Below are 18,839 nucleotides of genomic sequence, written 5' to 3' on the forward strand. Positions count from 1 at the left end.
TTTGTTTCATTATGGCTGGCTATGGCTGAGAATGCAAAAAAAGTTAAGTTTTTGGGGGATCTGATAGCCATCAGCCAATTAATAAATTTTTGAATCTGTTTTATTGCTAATAAATTATATTTTCTTAAGTTCAAAATAAACCCATTCAATTACATGTACATGCTTTGATTCTCTAATATTTTTCATCCACTTTTGGTGTTTTCTTTGCAGACAAAGGAAAAACTACTATTTTGAATCTCCAAAAACATTAGGAAACCTTTGTTGTTAAAAATCTATCACTTCTAAAAAAAGATTGGCTACAGTAATTCCCTTGATTAATTGTCTTATATAACTGAGCTCTACTGTTCTTTTCATTCATTTTCGTTGTATTCGTGGCCTTAGAAGACTAAGCAAGATATCTAATCAGACTACTCGACAGATTGGACATCGCTGGAATCTGAGATATACTCTCGACATAATGGGGCAGTGAACAGCTCTTTCTGACTGTTAATGATATCTTATATTCTATCTTAATGGACCATTCATGCTTAATGATTACTTGTGGTGTTATGCAGTAGATTAATAAAAGAATTCACAAAAAAAATAACAATAATATAAAGTCCGTCTTTCCAAAACTTCCCCGCATCAATAGGTAAATCCCCTTGCCGAATATTAACCACAAGTGGTTATTAGACAAAGCATAAGTGTCTGAATTTCTGTATTTGCTATTTGAGCTAATAGCCCTCGAAGGCGTTTCTGAAAGATCAAGCTTCAGACACCAAATTATGTAGCTTAGTCTGAGACTTTAGACTCTACAAATTTGGACAGCCTTGATCTTCAGATCTTCCTTGGTACCATTATTGGTAGTTTCGCGCCTTCGAAACCACGGCGAAAGCTTCAGACGCTATTGTGAAATAACCGCCTTTACTGGTCCATTACCCACTATTCTTTCCCCGAATAATTTTATTCTTTCCCCGAATGTGGTAGACGAACCGAAAAAATTTTTGGCCCAACGGATAAGGCGTCCGACTTCGAATCGGAAGATTGTGGGTTCGAGTCCCATCGTGGTCATACGTTTTCGATTTTTAGAAACACCATGCATGGAAGTGATACCTGACGATTTTTACCAAGCAAAGAATTCGCTCTCTGGTGCAAATAATGAGAGCCAACATTCAAGTTTTCTCGGTTTGTATCTCGCAACGTAGTCCATTTGAAAAAGTTTTTTAATGTATTCAATATCCCATAATTTTGTAATTTCGTAGGAAAATTTTAGGAGAAAACGCATTTTTGTTTTATAAAACCACAACACAGATATTCTCCATTTAATCTGCAAAAGGGTATATCAGATATATGAACGTATTCAGTCAGAATGAATTAGAATTAGATAAAAGTTTTTTTGTTCGTTTAAAAGGTAATCGGGAGTGGAACATTATTTCTATATCACAGATCTAACAAGGAAAATTTTAAATTAATTTGAAAATACAGATATAAAAAGATGAAAAAAATAAATTTTTTGTGGAGTTGTGTTATGTTATTACATTTTTATATCAAACGATCTTCAATCTTGGAATCTTGGAACGTCATCATTGTCCAAAAAATATTTGTTCAGTTAAGCATACAGTTCAAATTCATCTAGCTTTTTTGTTGTTTTTTGATAGCTTTTAAAGTGAACCAGTGATAAACGTTGGGCTATATCTTTCAATCTTTCAAAATAAAGAAATTTTTTTTCACATCGTGTGAAAATGATCATTATAAACAAGGTTCTTCAAGGAGCTGATAATTTTCTTCTTTAATTTTTGATCATTTTCAAAGTTTTAATATTTGACGACAGTATTCCACACTCGAATACATTTTAAGCGAACACAAAGCATCTATGAGGTTCAAAATCTATCAAAAGTTACAGCCTTCTCTGTTAGAGATTATTTTGAGAGAAACTTTATGATAAGATTAAGATTCTCTCATATGATTTGATTGACAGTTGTCATAACTGTCATAATTGTGATATGTAATGTGATCTCGTCATGTTTATTGTCAAGTCATTTCATACAGGATTTACGATACGAATGTACAAAAAAACTTTTAATAATGATTCGTATTTTAATCGTTTAGAGATACAAACCGTCAAAACTTGAATGTTGACTCTTATTATTTGCACCAGAGAGCGAATTCTTTGCTTGGTAAAAATCGTCAGGTATCACTTCCATGCATGGTGTTTCTAAAAATCGAAAACGTATGACCACGATGGGACTCGAACCCACAATCTTCCGATTCGAAGTCGGACGCCTTATCCGTTGGGCCAAAAATTTTTTCGGTTCGTCTACCACATTCGGGGAAAGAATAAAATTATTCGGGGAAAGAATAGTGGGTAATGGACCAGTAAAGGCGGTTATTTCACAATAGCGTCTGAAGCTTTCGCCGTGGTTTCGAAGGCGCGAAACTACCAATAATGGTACCAAGGAAGATCTGAAGATCAAGGCTGTCCAAATTTGTAGAGTCTAAAGTCTCAGACTAAGCTACATAATTTGGTGTCTGAAGCTTGATCTTTCAGAAACGCCTTCGAGGGCTATTAGCTCAAATAGCAAATACAGAAATTCAGACACTTATGCTTTGTCTAATAACCACTTGTGGTTAATATTCGGCAAGGGGATTTACCTATTGATGCGGGGAAGTTTTGGAAAGACGGACTTTATATTATTGTTATTTTTTTTGTGAATTCTTTTATTAATCTACTGCATAACACCACAAGTAATCATTAAGCATGAATGGTCCATTAAGATAGAATATAAGATATCATTAACAGTCAGAAAGAGCTGTTCACTGCCCCATTATGTCGAGAGTATATCTCAGATTCCAGCGATGTCCAATCTGTCGAGTAGTCTGATTAGATATCTTGCTTAGTCTTCTAAGGCCACGAATACAACGAAAATGAATGAAAAGAACAGTAGAGCTCAGTTATATAAAGACAATTAATCAAGGGAATTACTGTAGCCAATCTTTTTTTAGAAGTGATAGATTTTTAACAACAAAGGTTTCCTAATGTTTTTGGAGATTCAAAATAGTAGTTTTTCCTTTGTCTGCAAAGAAAAACACCAAAAGTTGGATGAAAAATATTAGAGAATCAAAGCATGTACATGTAATTGAATGGGTTTATTTTGAACTTAAGAAAATATATAATTTATTAGCAATAAAACAGATTCAAAAATTTATTAATTGGCTGATGGCTATCAGATCCCCCAAAAACTTAACTTTTTTTGCATTCTCAGCCATAGCCAGCCATAATGAAACAAAAATATTCCAAGCATTTATAAATTTTCACATGAATTCTTTATTCTAGTACCATATTGAATTCCAGTAACAGTTTGTATATATGGAAAAAGTGATATGTCAAGTTTGAAAAATTAAAACCACAACCGTCAAAACGCCTTAAGTCCAGAAAGAACCATTTTCATTCAATATCATCGTGAAAAATGTTCCAATTTTCTTCAAATTTACACATGAATTGCATTTTAGTACAGTCTAATGAATTCCAGTAACAGTTTGTACAGAAAAAATCTATGTCAAGTTTGAAAAATCAAAGCGACAACCGACAAAACGCCATAAGTCCAGAAAGGATCATTTTCATCCATATCAGTTAGTCACACTAGGAAATTAAGCTTTCAGAAAAAACAACATCAGTCATCTACAGGATACATTTCAACAACAAGGATGAGAGTTACCTGAATCAAGTTCGCAAGACAATATTAATTAAAACTTGAAAGTTGGAAACAAAATAAAACGTGCAGCAGCCAAAATCAACCAACCAAAATTTGTCATTCAATTCCCGAGACAGCGCTTCGATTTTTAAGGCCTTGCTTATACGCTAAATTAAAAACAATTCCGCACATGTAAATGGGTCATTGGTTTGAGGTCCGGCAAAATTTCCGGGAGATAGCTTATCCGGCGGTGCGCGGATCTAGGTGGATTCCGCCTCCCCCGTAGATCTTTTTCTTGGGAAGTTGATCTTAAATTAGTTTCAAGGTTGGCTTGGCCTCTAATTTTTTTCATCTATGGCTCAAATTTTAGGCAATTTCTCAAAGTTTTTGAAAATGTTAATTCCATTAAAAAGCGCCGGGTTATTTTTTAATGAATCCCCTTAGAAGTTTTGCGGCGCATTTTTTTGCTTGAGAGTCAAGTAAACGATATAAGCGTTTTCGCAGCATTAATCTTTGATACTCATTTTGGCGGGACGCTAGTGTGACTAACTGCATATCATCATGAAAAATGTTCCAATTTACTTCAAATTTACACATTGACTGCATTTAAGTATATGCTCTAATGAATTCCAGTAACAGTTTGTACAGAAGAAATCTGTGTCAAGTTTGAAAAATCAAAGCGACAACCGACAAAACGCCATAAGTCCAGAAAGGATCATTTTCATCCATATCATTATGAAAAATTTTCCAATTTACGTCAAATTTACACATTGACTGCATTTAAGTATGCTCTAATGAATTCCAGTAACAGTTTGTACAGAAAAAATCTATGTCAAGTTTGAAAAATCAAAGCGACAACCGACAAAACGCCATAAGTCCAGAAAGGATCATTTTCATCCATATCATTATGAAAAATGTTCTAATTTACTTCAAATTTACAGATGGACTTCATTTAAGTATGCTCTAATGAATTCCAGTAACAGTTTGTATGGAGAAGGTCTTTGTCAAGTTTCAAAAATCAAAACAACAACCGTCAAAATTGCCAAAGTCCAGAAAGGACAATTTTCATCCATAGCATCATGAAAAATGATCCAATTTTCTTTAAATTCGCAGAGGAGTCATATTTTATGATGTAAAGTCTGATTTCATCATTGGTTTGCTCTAAGGAAGCTCCAATCCTTCTGTAAAATTCAAAGTTTTGGTTTTTTATGCATCTGGTTGGATAGCCAAATATATGTATGTTTTCAACATGATTAAGAGCAGAAATACTCTTAAAAGTTCCTTCCAAAGCTTTCCATATCAATTAAGAAACATTATTCACCATATACATCGTATATTATGTCCAATATCACCAAGAAATGACCAGTTTTCAGCTCAAATTTAGAGTGTTTTTTGCTAAGCAGCTTTGCTCCTGTCTGTCGCTTCGGGTAGCCATTTTGTTTCAAAAACGCTTTCGTTTTCTCGGCCAATCAAATCGCAGGATAGTCTCAAATTTCGCACCGACCAATAAGATTGCAGTATAGTCCCAAATTGAAATCAAGCACCAATGAGATTGCAGTATAGTCCCAAATTTGAAATCAAACAATAATTTGACACAGCTCTATTGTTCTAGCAGTCAAATTTGGGAAAATTTGACACAATACGGCAATCTGATTGGACGAGAGTCCCAAATTGAACAAAAGCGCTATTGTTCAAATCGGTCAAATTATGGTAGTCGCATGCGGGGAATATAGGGCCACGCGGCCATATCTTAAAGAATCAGATCGTTGATCAAATATTCCGGTAAAAATCAATTAGAACATATAATTACGCTAATTAATAATAAAGTGTCCATGTACACTTTTTTATAAGAACAAACTATAGAAGAATAAGGCTTCGATGACCAAAATATCGAGTACTGCAAGTAAAACAAAGTAATCGATTTTTTGGACAGGTCATTGAGGATGCAGTGTCCACATACACAGACAGACGTTGCAACACATTCAAGTTTCGTGATGCCATGTTCAACTCCTCGTTACCATGGCAAGTTATCGACAGTGTGGCTGGTAGGATCTCTGTTCTCAAGTAAGACATGTACATTGACTTCGTTTGGAAAGATCTGATGGTTATCATCTTTACTTTTACTTACGAGTAGGGGACCAACCCTTAGGATGTGTAGTATCATTCGTAGGACGCAGCCTCATTTAATTGGTTCGAAATTAGATAGGACTTTTAGACTTTTCTGAAAAGGGGGTCTGCGAATAAGGTCTGGCAAGTTTTTACGGCAAAAACACGAACGTTACATAAATAAAACCCCTGACCCCAAAAATAGATAGAAAATTGCCGATTATATCAAAGTTGAGTTCAAAAGGAAAATGATTGAAAGCGTCGGATAGGGCAAGCAATCATTATACGATTATAGGCACTGGAAAAACAACTGACTGATTTTTGCCCATTTTTCATGTTCAAGCCTAGACTATGTTATAGTCTAAGACGAATCACTATCAAAGAAAAAAGCCCAAAGCCGAAGAAAATTCGCAAACGGGTTTTTTTGCCGAAAAGAGTTTACAGTCGGTAGAGTTGCTAGTCTTAGACTATACGATTTTGGCGCAAAATACAAAAACAGCTCAAATTGTATGAATTGGAGTTTCCGTATGCGAGGCCAACTGTGTTCGGTATTCGAAAAAATCAAAACAAAAAAAAAGAGGCGGGAGAAAGAATATAAACTGAGATTCCAAGAAATGATATCTTTCTTTTTGAATACCCTCTTCCTTTTATTCCTTTTATATTTTCTTGGAACTACAATTTCTTTTCTTAGAATAACAAATTTTTATGAGCAATCATTTCTTTAATAAGTTTGTAATTTCTTTGCAACAAGGATATCTATCTAAACTTTCACCTTACAAATTTCTTAAAAAACATCAATCCATGTAAAGTTTGTTTGTTTGTTGTTGTTTTTTTGCCTGAGGATTATATCCTTATATTTACCCCTTTTATATATTAAAGTCCATGTAAATAAAAAGCTATAGTATATTCTCCCCACCACCATTTTGCTCAAAGACAAAGGATATGTATACAAATCATTGACAGTTTTATAAATACTTGCAATTTCGAATTTGTGACTTTCCTGTTTTGTTTGATAAAAATTTTTACAGTAGTGGATGAAAAATCTTATGATAACTTTTGCAGGGAAAAAGTAAAAAAGTTCCAACTTGTAAGCTTTGCAGTATGTTGATCTTGCTTTGATTTGAGCTTGAATTTCTTTCTACCCAAAAAGAGACATTAAAAGTGAGGATGAAATAGGAGAAAAGTTAAGAAATCCCCAGAAATTAGCTTAAAATGGAAAAGTACCGATTAGTAAAAACCTTGAGGCAGATTTAAATGACATTAAATTTCTTATTTACAAAAACTGATAAATAGGTAATTCAATCATGATAAACAACAAATGATTCTAAACTGTCTTCCGACAATCCTGTATTACAGTCTTGACTAATTCCAGAAGGCTGATGTAAATTTTTCCAAGTCATAATCTCAAATTATCAAATTGCATATCATGATGACATATTTCAGTAACAGTCTCAATTTATACCAGGGCGTTGGTGAAATATTCCAAGTCATAATCTCAAATTGTACGCAGGACGTCAAGTGAAATAAGTTATATAATTTCAAATTAAACCAGGACGTCAAGTGAAATATTCCAAGTTATAATCCCAAATTAAACCACGACGTCAAGTGAAATATTCCAATTGTTATAATCCCAAATTAAACCACGACGTGAAATGAAATATTCCAAGTTATAATCTCAAATTGTACCAGGACGTCAAGTGAAATATTCCAAGTTATAATCTCAAATTGTACCAGGACGTGGTCAAGTGAAATATTCCAAGTTATAATCTCAAATTGTACCAGGACGTCAAGTGAAATATTCCAAGTTATAATCCCAAATTAAACCACGACGTGAAGTGAAATATTCCAAGTTATAATCTCAAATTGTACAGGACGTCAAGTGAAATATTCCAAGTTATAATCTCAAATTGTACCAGAACGTCAAGTGAAATAATTCCAACTTATAATCCCAAATTAAACCACGACGTGAAGTGAAATATTGCAATTTATAATCTCAAATTATACCAGGACGTCGTGAAATATTGCAAGTCAATAATAAACCAGAATGCTGTGCCAAATATTTCATTCCTGTATTGTGCTCTCTGCAAATTACTGCCATATTTTCCCATGCATCCTATTTCTGAATTTCTGATTCTTACCTAGAAAATTTAGAATAATAATCTGATAATTTTTACAGGTACGACTAGGTAACTGAACTTCTCGACAATTCAAATCAAAATGAGAAAATGTGAAAGTGTTCGAACAAAAAGTATGTTAAAAGCAGTCTTTTAAAGTCCACAATTGACAATAAGTACTTTGTTTGACATTTTTCAAAGTTGTCAAAGAACTGCTAACACCAGATGAAAATAACTTTTTAAGAGTGGAGATATGAGGGTATTCACATATCTAATGAGACGCTGCCTCTGATTCATAGGATTCATAAGAAATATACAAACTGACTTACCTTACTTAGTTTCTCTGTGTCTTTTTGCTGTATGTAGACTTGTTGAAAAATCATTTTAAAACAGCTTCTACAGAAGAATACTTGAGGAAAAAGTACTCCCTTAAACTAAGTTATCTTGTAGTCTCAATAAAACAAATGAACCAAGAAGAAAGAATCCATAATGAGCTGGATTTTCACAGAAAAACCATAGATCCATCTTGTCCTTGTGTCTCTTCCCAGTGACCAGCGTGTTTTTGATCGTTTGAACCAAGCTCGGCCTTTAAACTTAGGCGGTTTTGACCACGGAGCGACTAACCAGTCTCACTGGTTAGTCCAAGCAAAACCGCAAAATCTTTTTTATGCCAAAGAGTTATCGTCCGTTTCTTCGAAACTCTCCCGCCGATTTTTTTTCCGTATACCGCCATAACGCCATACCGCCATTTTTCCCGCCTTTACTATCACTGTAACGGACGATAACATCGTCTAGTTCAAGCCTTGCTCGTAGTATAATGACATTGTTTACCCTCCTCCCACCATTTAAACATCAGTTGAAAATACGTTTAATAGTTCGTTAATTTTCTTCCGCCAGCTCTCCAACCTGCATGTGGCATTCAGACGGAAATTTGTACGCTTTCGAAGGTTGCAGTGAACAAGCCGGTATAACTCTTTTCATTCACACTGATTCCCTTTACAAATGTCAAACCCAAACTCAAATGAAATGCCCCTACAAAACTGATTAAGATACCGCATTCTTTTTCAATTTCAGGATGTTGCCCATTGAATTGCACACATGTCTGGAACTATGAAATGGCCCTGGCGTAGTAAGTTTATCACGGGATTCGACCCCAACTCTCGCCTTACCGTTATTCTATCTAACTTCATTTTCCAATCCGTTAAGGCCGGTCTCCACTTTCGCGCGACATGAGCTAAAACTTTTGACGTTTTTGTAAGGTCATTGGTCGGTTGAAAAATGAAGCAATTCCATTAGTCGAAATCGAAATAACGGATGAAAAAAGTAGAACCTTAATTCCTTCAACTCTTTTTTTGTTAACGCGAAACTTTTTTATGACGCAATCTTTTCTTCAGGCAAAAAAGGTTACGAAAAAAACTGTCGCCCATTTCACATGAAAGTGGAGACCGGCCTTTATTAAGATGTTTTAAATATTATGGCCTCCTTGAATTATTTGATAGGATCATACACAGACAGAGCACTAGACTAGAGAATGTGTCCCAGAATGTGGGCTATAAATGTGAGGACTAACGTGCAAAAGTTCAGAAAGGAACACTTAAGTACGTTAATAGGTCGAAAAAACTTGTCTTGCTTGATAACTAAACAACTTGCCTATTTTTTTCAGCTTGTTTCCAGACTTGGAGCGAACGATGCGAGGGATCGACCTCCTTCACAACATCACGCCCTGGGGCGCCATACCGAGGTACCCATGGTCAATACAGTGAACTCTCGTATGACTCTCGTGTGAACTTCTACTGTTCGAATCTTTCTCTAATGAGACCTAAATGTTAGCTCGATGGGATACGTTTGTAAAATACTCTCTATAGCTCGAATGTCTCTGTGATAATATTTGACAAATAAGCAAGTTTGGTTGAGTGAATTTTTTGCTCTGGTGAAAAACCTCGACATCCAATGCTTCTTCGCTTCAAGAATGCTTCATTCTTCGCTTGTCAACGTACAACGAACGTTGTTTTCATTATATTACATTAGATTATTGATGTTATTACTATAGTCTTCAGTGATTATGATTGTCTCATCCTCTACATTGCAGTCGAACACCATGTCCAATGTTGATCACACGCCAGTGGAACAACTGGAAGAACTATCAGATCGACCAAGCCTCCACATACGTCTGTCTTGACGGTGAAATTGGTACCGTACTCAAAGTCTATCGAGAGGTCAGTAGTGATGAATCTGAATAGCTTTTGATTTTTTGCTTTAACATTTGACAAAGGTAACCATATCATATTTGAGAGAAACATTCTTCGGTGACTTCCATATACTGAGGCAATGATACGTTTCATTTAAAAATATATTTCAGTCAATTTCTATCACTAGTAAAGCGTCACAAGCGCTCTAATGCTTTCGCAATATTTCAAATGACTCAGAAGTTTCTTTAACGACTGCCCATCACCATCATAGAACCCCACTTTGGACCCTGGAATATTTGCAGAACCTAAAGAGAAATGAGGTGTCATCTTTTACTTTTCTTTGTTTCTCAACTTATATACATTGCACCACTGTAATTTCAGATCAAGAACGGAGCAAGCAAGGAATGGTTTGATGATATGTGGCCTGCTGTCAAATTGATCATGAACAGATGGCTCAACGACCTCGACACAAAGAAAGAAGGTTGATATTCACATTGATGACAACAATACTTATGACTCATTTCGTTTATTCATGCATGATCATATCCAAGAAATAAAATTCTTTAGATATATACGATAGGCGACATGGTTTGATTTTGCACTCTATTACCGTAGCTGATATGGGCATCCCTGCGCCTATCTTGCCGCGGTGGTTTAAGTCAGACGGCCGCCTATCTTAAATTAGGTGGCCGCCTAATTAAAGTCTGTCCAGATATAATTGGCAGTGGAAACAAGAATGCCTGTAACTTTTGATAGTCAGATATAATTATGGAAATTTTTTTTGCTTGTTTTAGAGAGTCAAAAGCGCTATATTTGAATGTATTTTTGGTTGAAAAATTCGCGATTTTTAGCGGTTAAATTTGCGATTGCAAAAATTTAGCTTTTTTTCTACTTATGCTATAACGTTCATTTTTACACCAGTGGTAGTTCAACCTTAGGTTAAGAAGTTTATTAAATTCCAAGGCAAACAGAAAAGTCCTTCAGAAGATATGGGACCCGAAATACCCCTTGGTAGCACTTTTCTGTGAAATATCGAATCTCCAACTTATTACTAAAAACGGGGGTAGTGATATCTTTTTTGAACAGCGCAATTAAAAGTTGGAAAATGTTAAGTGTTGGTGCACCGGTATTATTGCTATTGATATCATTTATTATTTCGAAACGAAGTGAAATCACAGTATAATTGTTTTTATTGAAAAGATAAGCATGAAGTTATATTGCCTTTGTTATTTTTAAGTCATTAAAGAATTTTGCTAATTCCCAAAACACTAAACACAGTTTGGCTATGAGGTCATTAAAGAGATCGTAAAATGTGTTATGATCGAAAAACTGTTTTATCAATCATATCACTACCCCCGTTTTTAGTAATAAGTTGGAGATTCGATATTTCACAGAAAAGTGCTACCAAGGGGTATTTCGGGTCCCATATCTTCTGAAGGACTTTTCTGTTTGCCTTGGAATTTAATAAACTTCTTAGCCTAAGGTTGAATTACCACTGGTGTAAAAATGAACGTTATAGCATAAGTAGAAAAAAAGCTAAATTTTTGCAATCGCAAATTTAACCGCTAAAAATCGCGAATTTTTCAGCCAAAAATACATTCAGATATAGCGCTTTTGATTCTCTAAAACAAGCAAAAAAAATTTCCATAATTATATTTGACTATCAAAAGTTACAGGCATTCTTGTTTCCACTGCCAATTATATCTGGACAGACTTTAGTCAATCTTGCTTATCTATTCTGGTCTGTATTTTTATCATCTCAATTCAGGCGGCCGCCAGTTTTATCATTTCAAATTTCAAAACAAACAACAAACATGGTCAGTTTTTTTTTGGATACACCATTTTGGTATTTTTGTTTACTTTATTACCACGTGCAACAGAAGATAGGTGGCCAACTCAGGCAACAAGGCAACAAGTTAGGCAAGATAGGCGCAGGGTTGCCCATATCAGCCACGGTACTCTATGGAAAACCACTAATGTTGATTTTTCTTTTTCTTCAAGGGATGATTTTCGGAGCACAACCGTCAACTTACGATCGTGCACTTTATGGATACAATGTTTTGATGGGCTTGTTGTATTTATGTGCTCTTCGGTAAGTTCTCTTTCAACTACACTTCTTTCACTATAACAGTTTGTATGTCACGCATTCATTTATTCTTCTTTGGCACTTTACTGGTCTTGATTAGTTGTAAGTGAAAAGTAAAAACATATCAACAAATTCTCGTTGTTTTGCTTCTTCCAGGGCGACAGCAGTGATGGCAAATATGCAAAGTGATCCTGTGAGTACAATATCTTTTATGGACCTTTCTATTCAACTAATGCGGACTCTCAGTTGATATAACTCTCTGTTCTTTCATAACAACCCTTCTTTGGGTCTTTAGAATCCAGCTTTATCCTTTCAGCAACGAAGTTGAAAAGTCAGGAGAAGTCTCACTTTTCCAATCTTTAAAATTGATGGACCGGAAATTTTTTTGTTTTGCTAACAGTCACATCAGATACATCAGGGACCCAAAAGTTTGGATTCGCTTCTTATGTTTGAAAAAATCAAGAATAAAAAAGGCTAAGTAGATTCCTATTGTGATTTGTAACTTTGTTTTTCGACCAGGACTTTATGAAAGAATGTAGTGATCGATTCACGTTGGGATCGAAGAATCTGGATGAGAAATGTTACAATGGTAAATGGTATGTGCAATCAGTCGACCCTCAACACCAAGTCGAACTTCTTACTGATTGTAAGTCACTATTTTTTCTGTGTCTCCTGTTATTTGCTTTGTAATTAAACACAAATTAACCTTTAAGCTATCCATATAGTAGGGGCCACTATGTCGCGAAAAAGCTTCCCGTGTGCAGCAGCTTGTGCAAAGGGATTTTATGATTGAATATTGTTCCTTGAATGTAGAAGATCAAAATTTGAGAGGTGGGGCCGGGTGTGACCACCCGTTGCCATGGAAACTGACGTCATTGGTTACTATGGCAACCAAAATAAAACGTCGTCAAAATTGAAAAATTTTTGTTTCATTCGAAAGAGCGTGAAATAATACTGATAAAGAAAAAGGTCACAACCTTTATCTGAAAATGAATATATCAGGAGATATTAAGGAAATAAGGCAAAATAACGTCATAAAACGATGACGTCATCGAAAAATAAAAATTTGCCAAAATTCAAAAATTTTTGGTTTTTTGGAAAGTGAACAAAAAATATTATTACGAAAAAGTCTGAAAATCCTTTTTAAGAAGTCTATGAGCAAAAATTGATATTTTTAAATTTTGCCTGTAATGTGCTAGGGCAAGCTCCAGCCTTCGACAGGCAAAAAATGAAATTGTCAATTTTGACCAATAGATTTTTTTTAACGAGTTTTCAAACGTTTTCGTAACGATATTTTATGTTCACTGGAGGGTCTTCTTTTCAAAAAACCAAAAAATTTCGAATTTTCGCAAATTTTGATTTTTCGATGATGTCATCGTTTTATGGCGTCATTTTGCCTTATTTCCTTTATATCTCCTAATATATTCATTTTCAGATGTAGGTTGTGACCTTTTTCTTTATCAGTTTTTCATGCTCTTTCGAATGAAACAGAATTTTTTCAATTTTGACGACTTTTTATTTTGGTTGCCATAGTAACCGATGACGTCAGTTTCCATGACAGCGGGTAGTCACACCCGGTCCCACCTCTCAAATTTTGATCTTCTACATTCAAGGGACAAAATTCAATCATAAAATCCCTTTGCACAAGCTGCTGCACACGGGAAGACATAGTGGCCTCTACTAATATACTTGCTTACTGCAAAAACTGAAATCCTAGTAGTTCGAGGAAGTTTACTGTCTTCCAGAAAATCTATTTAGATGTAAAATCCTTAAATTTAGATGAGCGTTTCCAATGACATAAAAAGTTCTTCCCTGAGTCCGCACATTTTCGCAAATCAAAGAAAATCGTATAAATAAGCACACTTTGAAGATGAAACGAAATTTGCATATGCACCGTATAACGATAAAATAAATATTTAAGGTTATTCGTGTCTGATTTATTTAACAACGTTTGTCTCTCTATCCATAGCAACGTTTGTAGGCGTGATGTATGGGCAATGGTGGGCTCATATTCTGGACTTGGGATATTTGCTGCCACAAGATCACATCAAATCACACCTGATGAACACTTACACCAGAAACTATGTCGACTCTTTTGATCCAGGTAAAAAGGAAATTTCATGACAAATTAGATTGATTTGTTATCTGTTAATGATTTAATTTGACTCCTTCGGGTGTTATAGCACGGGGAAAAGTAAGTCATAGATTTGGATAAAAAGAATTTTTACGCTTAATTGTATGCGCCTCTATGAAAAAATAACTTCTTTCTTCCAACCAACAACAGCCACACAAAAACCACGCGCGTTTGCTGACCAACGAGACAGTGGATGGGTCAATGGAAAGTGGGATGAAGTCCCAAAGAATAATCTACTGTATGCTTTTGAGGTATGTATCAATGTGTTTGTCACTCAATAGAATTTCTCGATAAATGTTTCTGCTCGAGTGACTTAGGGAAAGTCTCAAAAACCTTACAGTTTACCCTAAGTTTTCGCTATCATAGCAGCCAAATTCAGAGATCCACTTAGGGCTCTAAAGTACCTCTATACCTTGAAGTTTATGAACTGGGTTGTGACCTAATTAAATATCACCCCAAAATCTATAATTAAAGAAATTGTAATCATGACGTCATAATTTGATCGAATTTGGTGACGTCATGAATCTTATAATCGCTATAATATTAAAAATACATGTCCAATCTTTCCCAAATTTGAACCAAAGATGCATCTAACTGAAATGTAACTTTTCGAAAAAAATCTTTGGAAAAATTTGACGACGTCAGCAAAAAATTGATTTTTTGCATTTTTTGCTGACGTCATCAAGATTTTCGAAAAGATTTTCAATAAAAACTGCGGCACCATTAAGATGCATCTTTGGTCCAAATTTGACAAAGATTCGACATGTAATTATAGAGTTACAGAAAAATTTACGATTTATGACGTCATAATTTCAATGACGTCATAATTCACACTTTCTTTAATAATTAATTTTTAGGTTAATTCGGTTAAGGCGGATTCGGGATTTGTGATTTTTAAAAATCTAGACACGCCCTAACTCACCCGAGTGAATGGCATCTATTTTGTTATCCCACGACAACTATTGCACAGTATTTTGTATTTTGGAGTTTGTTTGAGCCCTGATAATTTTTTTCATAGTAATGGGTACATAATTCGTAGGTAGTGAATCTTCCCATTGTCTTTTCGTGAAGTTTGTTCAAATAATATTTATTTCTTTTACCTTTAGATGGCGTGGTCGGGTGTGGTTTATCCTTTTGCCACCATGTTGCTGTTGGAAGGGTATAGCGAACAAGGAATGCATGGTATGTTTTTGCTCGTCTATCGACTGTAATGAAAATAATTGTAAATGCCCATACAACCGCACTTAAGTCGGACTCTAATGAACACTTCGAGCTCTGATTAGTTCTGGCTCAGTAAAAATATGCCTTGCCGAAAGAAGGGTTAATTTCGACTTATTCGCTCGACCATTCTTGTTTCACCGCAAACAAAGCACGTTATAGCATCGCATTGCTAGCAGTAGCAACTAAAATTGTCCATTTTACTATGTAAGGGGCTTGACTAAACCTTCCAATTCCATTTCTCAGTATTGGAATTGACACGACAATTTTATGACGGCACACGACGAAGTCCTTGGAACGACATCGAATGCGGTGATCATTATGCAAGACCAATGTCTTCATTCACATTGATGACCCTGTTGAGTGGACAAGTATGTGTTTGTCAGTCTTTTCTTGTTACACCTACCCTTCCCCATGCAGTTTTTATCTGTGTCCAACTCAAGCTTCGAAGGAAAAAGTTAGAGTAGTATTTATCTACCGGGTGCGCCACAAAAAAGTTTCTCTCTTTAAAACTAATTTTCCCGAAATCTAAAAATTTTAAAAGAACCATTCCTATTTAATTTGAAAGAAGATATATAAACTTAACTTTTGATGGGTCATTTATTAAATTTGGTTCATTAGATCGAAAGTTATGCTCTATTGAATAAAAAAGTTACTTTCTGAAAGTGCTGAAAAACGTTAAAAATCGACCTATCAAATTAAACAGAAGCATAATAACATGATGCATCAGTATTTTCGTTTCAGTCATTAAAAATGATAATTAGCTGTCTAATTGACCGTTTGTTGTATAAAGGAAGATTGAATTTCAATAAAAGGCAGAAGATTCGTCGAAAAAAGCCAAAAAATCTGGTAAAATTTAAAAAAATACATCAAATATGTGTTTCGAGGTACATCCAGCCTTACATAGACTTTATCTAGTCTAGAACCAAAAATATGTGGAAGATTTCGTTAAAAGTAAATTGGAATGATTTTAATGAACATTTTAAACCCTTTCGTTCAATCAGTTTCAAAATTTATGTGTTTAATTACAGAAAAAATGGTCTTAATCATGTAAAGCCTCTTGCGATTGCCAATTTTAAAATAAAAATTTAATAGGTCGATTTTTAACGTTTTCGGGCACTTTCTGAAAGTAACTTTTTTATTCAATTGAGCATAACTTTTGATTCAATGAATCGAATTTAATAAATGAACCATCAAAATTTAAGTTTATATTTCTTTTTTCTGAGGGAATAGGAATTGTTGTTTCTTAATTCTTAGATTTCGAAAAAATCAGTTTCAAAGAGAGAAACTTTTTTGTGGCGCACCCGGTATAAATCACAAGTTTTTAGATAAAACCTTGATCTTACCAATGTCTACAGAATGATTAATGCTCGCCAGTTCAAAAGAAGTGTAAAGGGGTAAGTTGAACAAAGAACAAAACAAGGAGAAAGAGTTGCAACCCTTTTTCTCTATAGAAAAGAGCCTTTAGGGTTAGCCTCGACCACGCTAAAAAGCAATAAGGTCAATTTACTTAAGGGCTCTGACCATAGTGAATGTTTCATATTCATCGTGTATAAAATGTGTTTTTCTGACTGATGTAACCAGCAGAACTAAGATATGTTATACATTTTCTGTTAGACCAACAACTCCTGAATCTGAATATCTAAAAATTGCAATGAAAAATTTGATGAAGAAGAAAATTTGCGAAGACCGTATTTTCGGCGAAGAAAAAACATTTTGAAAAAACTTTTGCATTAAATGGAGTATCTTTAACCACACTAAGAACAGATTTTCGGAAAATTAAATTGCTAATTACTCTTAAGATAAAAGAAATTCACAAACAAATTATAAAGACAGTTTTTTGTTTTAAAGTGTAAAGGAACTCAAAACAAAAGTCTTATCTTCAAATCTCATAATCGATTTTTTGACTATGGTCAGAGCCCTTAAACTGCATAATATATCATTTCATTGCCAGAAATGTGATTTGACATCCAATGGTCATTATGACGTCACTTTCAACCCGGTTCTCAATAAAGAAGACTACACCGGATTCTTCATCTTCCCGACGTGTTGGGGAACTTTCAAACAGAAGATTGAAAAGACAAGTGGCCAAGCTGAGGTAGAAATCATTTGCAAAGGATACTGTTTTTGCACTGCTTGGAGGAGGCGAAAATTTAAGGATTTATTTATTCGAGAGGAGGACAAATTTTAAACGAGATGGAATAATTTTTTACCATAAAGGCTACGTGACAGAAAAATTGACAAAAAAGGACTGTTTAAGTGAAATTCTAACAATAAATACGCACTAGAAACTTAACATTCATATTGTTACTTGATTTGTTTTTCAGTTACAACTAGCACATGGTATACTTACGCTGGCCAGCTTCACCCTCACAAATTCAACGGATGTTTCGAATTCACTTAAAGTGTCATGTAAGGGAAAGAAAATCAACGCATACAATCATACAAAGGTAAACGGTGTTTACAAAAATGTCGTCTTAGCCGATCTTCAGTGATCTGATTGTATTTGGAACTCAATTGTCTCTGCCAGAAAAACATACAATGAGTAGCAGTAATATTTATCATCCTAGGGTCTAGGGGCTCTTATCAGACAACCGATCGATGGCATCAAATTTGGGGGAGTGAAAAAAGTAAGTCAATGTCAAGTCTCTATGGACAAAGAAGCCCAGTAGTACACAGTAAAAAATAATTTATTTTTGTTTTGTTTCCAGGAGGGTGATAAATTGAAGATTGTATTTACTGAGCCAGTTGTGGTGAAAGAAAACGAAAGTTTGCTGGTCGAATATGCAATGTAATGATGGTGGCGATGTATTCCAATAACTTCGAACAGATAAACGTGGGGTATTATGTATTAGAGAAAAAAACTCCATTTTATTAAATCTAACTCAAAAGAAAGATTGAAAACAAATTTTTATGGTACTTGTGTCTGAAGCAAACGGTCTGTGGAAAGGTTTCGGAAATTCTATAAAAGCCATTTTTCAAGTTAACAAAGTCGACCGAAAATCTTAACAAAATATCGCGCAATTAATTTTTCTGATGGATAGGGTTTTTGTCTTTTTAAAGTACTTTTTTTGATACTTTTTGTAATTTAGGTTCAACTTTATATATCAGCAAGGGCATTTGTAATTTAACGTTTTTATGTATTAATTTATTGAAATGATTTTTGGTAATTAAATTGTATTGCCTGGCGGTATTACTGAATTGGGACGAAAAGATTGGCTTGTCAATTATTATTTTTTAGTAATGTGAAATAAATTGAAGAAAATTCAAACAAAAACGACAAGACCCATTACTCGTTTGATAATCTATGACATAGCTAGT

The 18,839-nt window shown here is 34.6% G+C and overlaps 1 protein-coding gene across 1 annotated transcript in view; it reads left to right on the top strand.

Annotated features, from left to right (window-relative positions):
- LOC136815666 (non-lysosomal glucosylceramidase-like) overlaps positions 1–18,790 on the top strand; it is a 35,807-nt gene extending 17,017 nt beyond the window's left edge. Inside the window, exons 17-32 of the mRNA XM_067072113.1 lie at positions 5,605–5,735; positions 8,789–8,856; positions 8,966–9,020; positions 9,555–9,632; positions 9,981–10,107; positions 10,462–10,561; positions 12,082–12,172; positions 12,323–12,359; positions 12,686–12,812; positions 14,136–14,270; positions 14,451–14,551; positions 15,407–15,482; positions 15,765–15,889; positions 17,473–17,616; positions 17,846–17,968; positions 18,230–18,790. Of these exons, the coding sequence (XP_066928214.1) occupies positions 5,605–5,735; positions 8,789–8,856; positions 8,966–9,020; positions 9,555–9,632; positions 9,981–10,107; positions 10,462–10,561; positions 12,082–12,172; positions 12,323–12,359; positions 12,686–12,812; positions 14,136–14,270; positions 14,451–14,551; positions 15,407–15,482; positions 15,765–15,889; positions 17,473–17,616; positions 17,846–17,968; positions 18,230–18,313 (1,602 nt within the window). The 3' untranslated portion in view covers positions 18,314–18,790. The remainder of the gene's footprint in view (positions 1–5,604; positions 5,736–8,788; positions 8,857–8,965; positions 9,021–9,554; positions 9,633–9,980; positions 10,108–10,461; positions 10,562–12,081; positions 12,173–12,322; positions 12,360–12,685; positions 12,813–14,135; positions 14,271–14,450; positions 14,552–15,406; positions 15,483–15,764; positions 15,890–17,472; positions 17,617–17,845; positions 17,969–18,229) is intronic.
- Positions 18,791–18,839: the final 49 nt, after the last annotated feature.

Source organism: Clytia hemisphaerica, unplaced genomic scaffold, assembly GCF_902728285.1.
Source record: "Clytia hemisphaerica strain Z4C2 unplaced genomic scaffold, Clytia hemisphaerica genome assembly, whole genome shotgun sequence".
Classification (NCBI taxonomy): Eukaryota; Metazoa; Cnidaria; class Hydrozoa; order Leptothecata; family Clytiidae; genus Clytia; species Clytia hemisphaerica.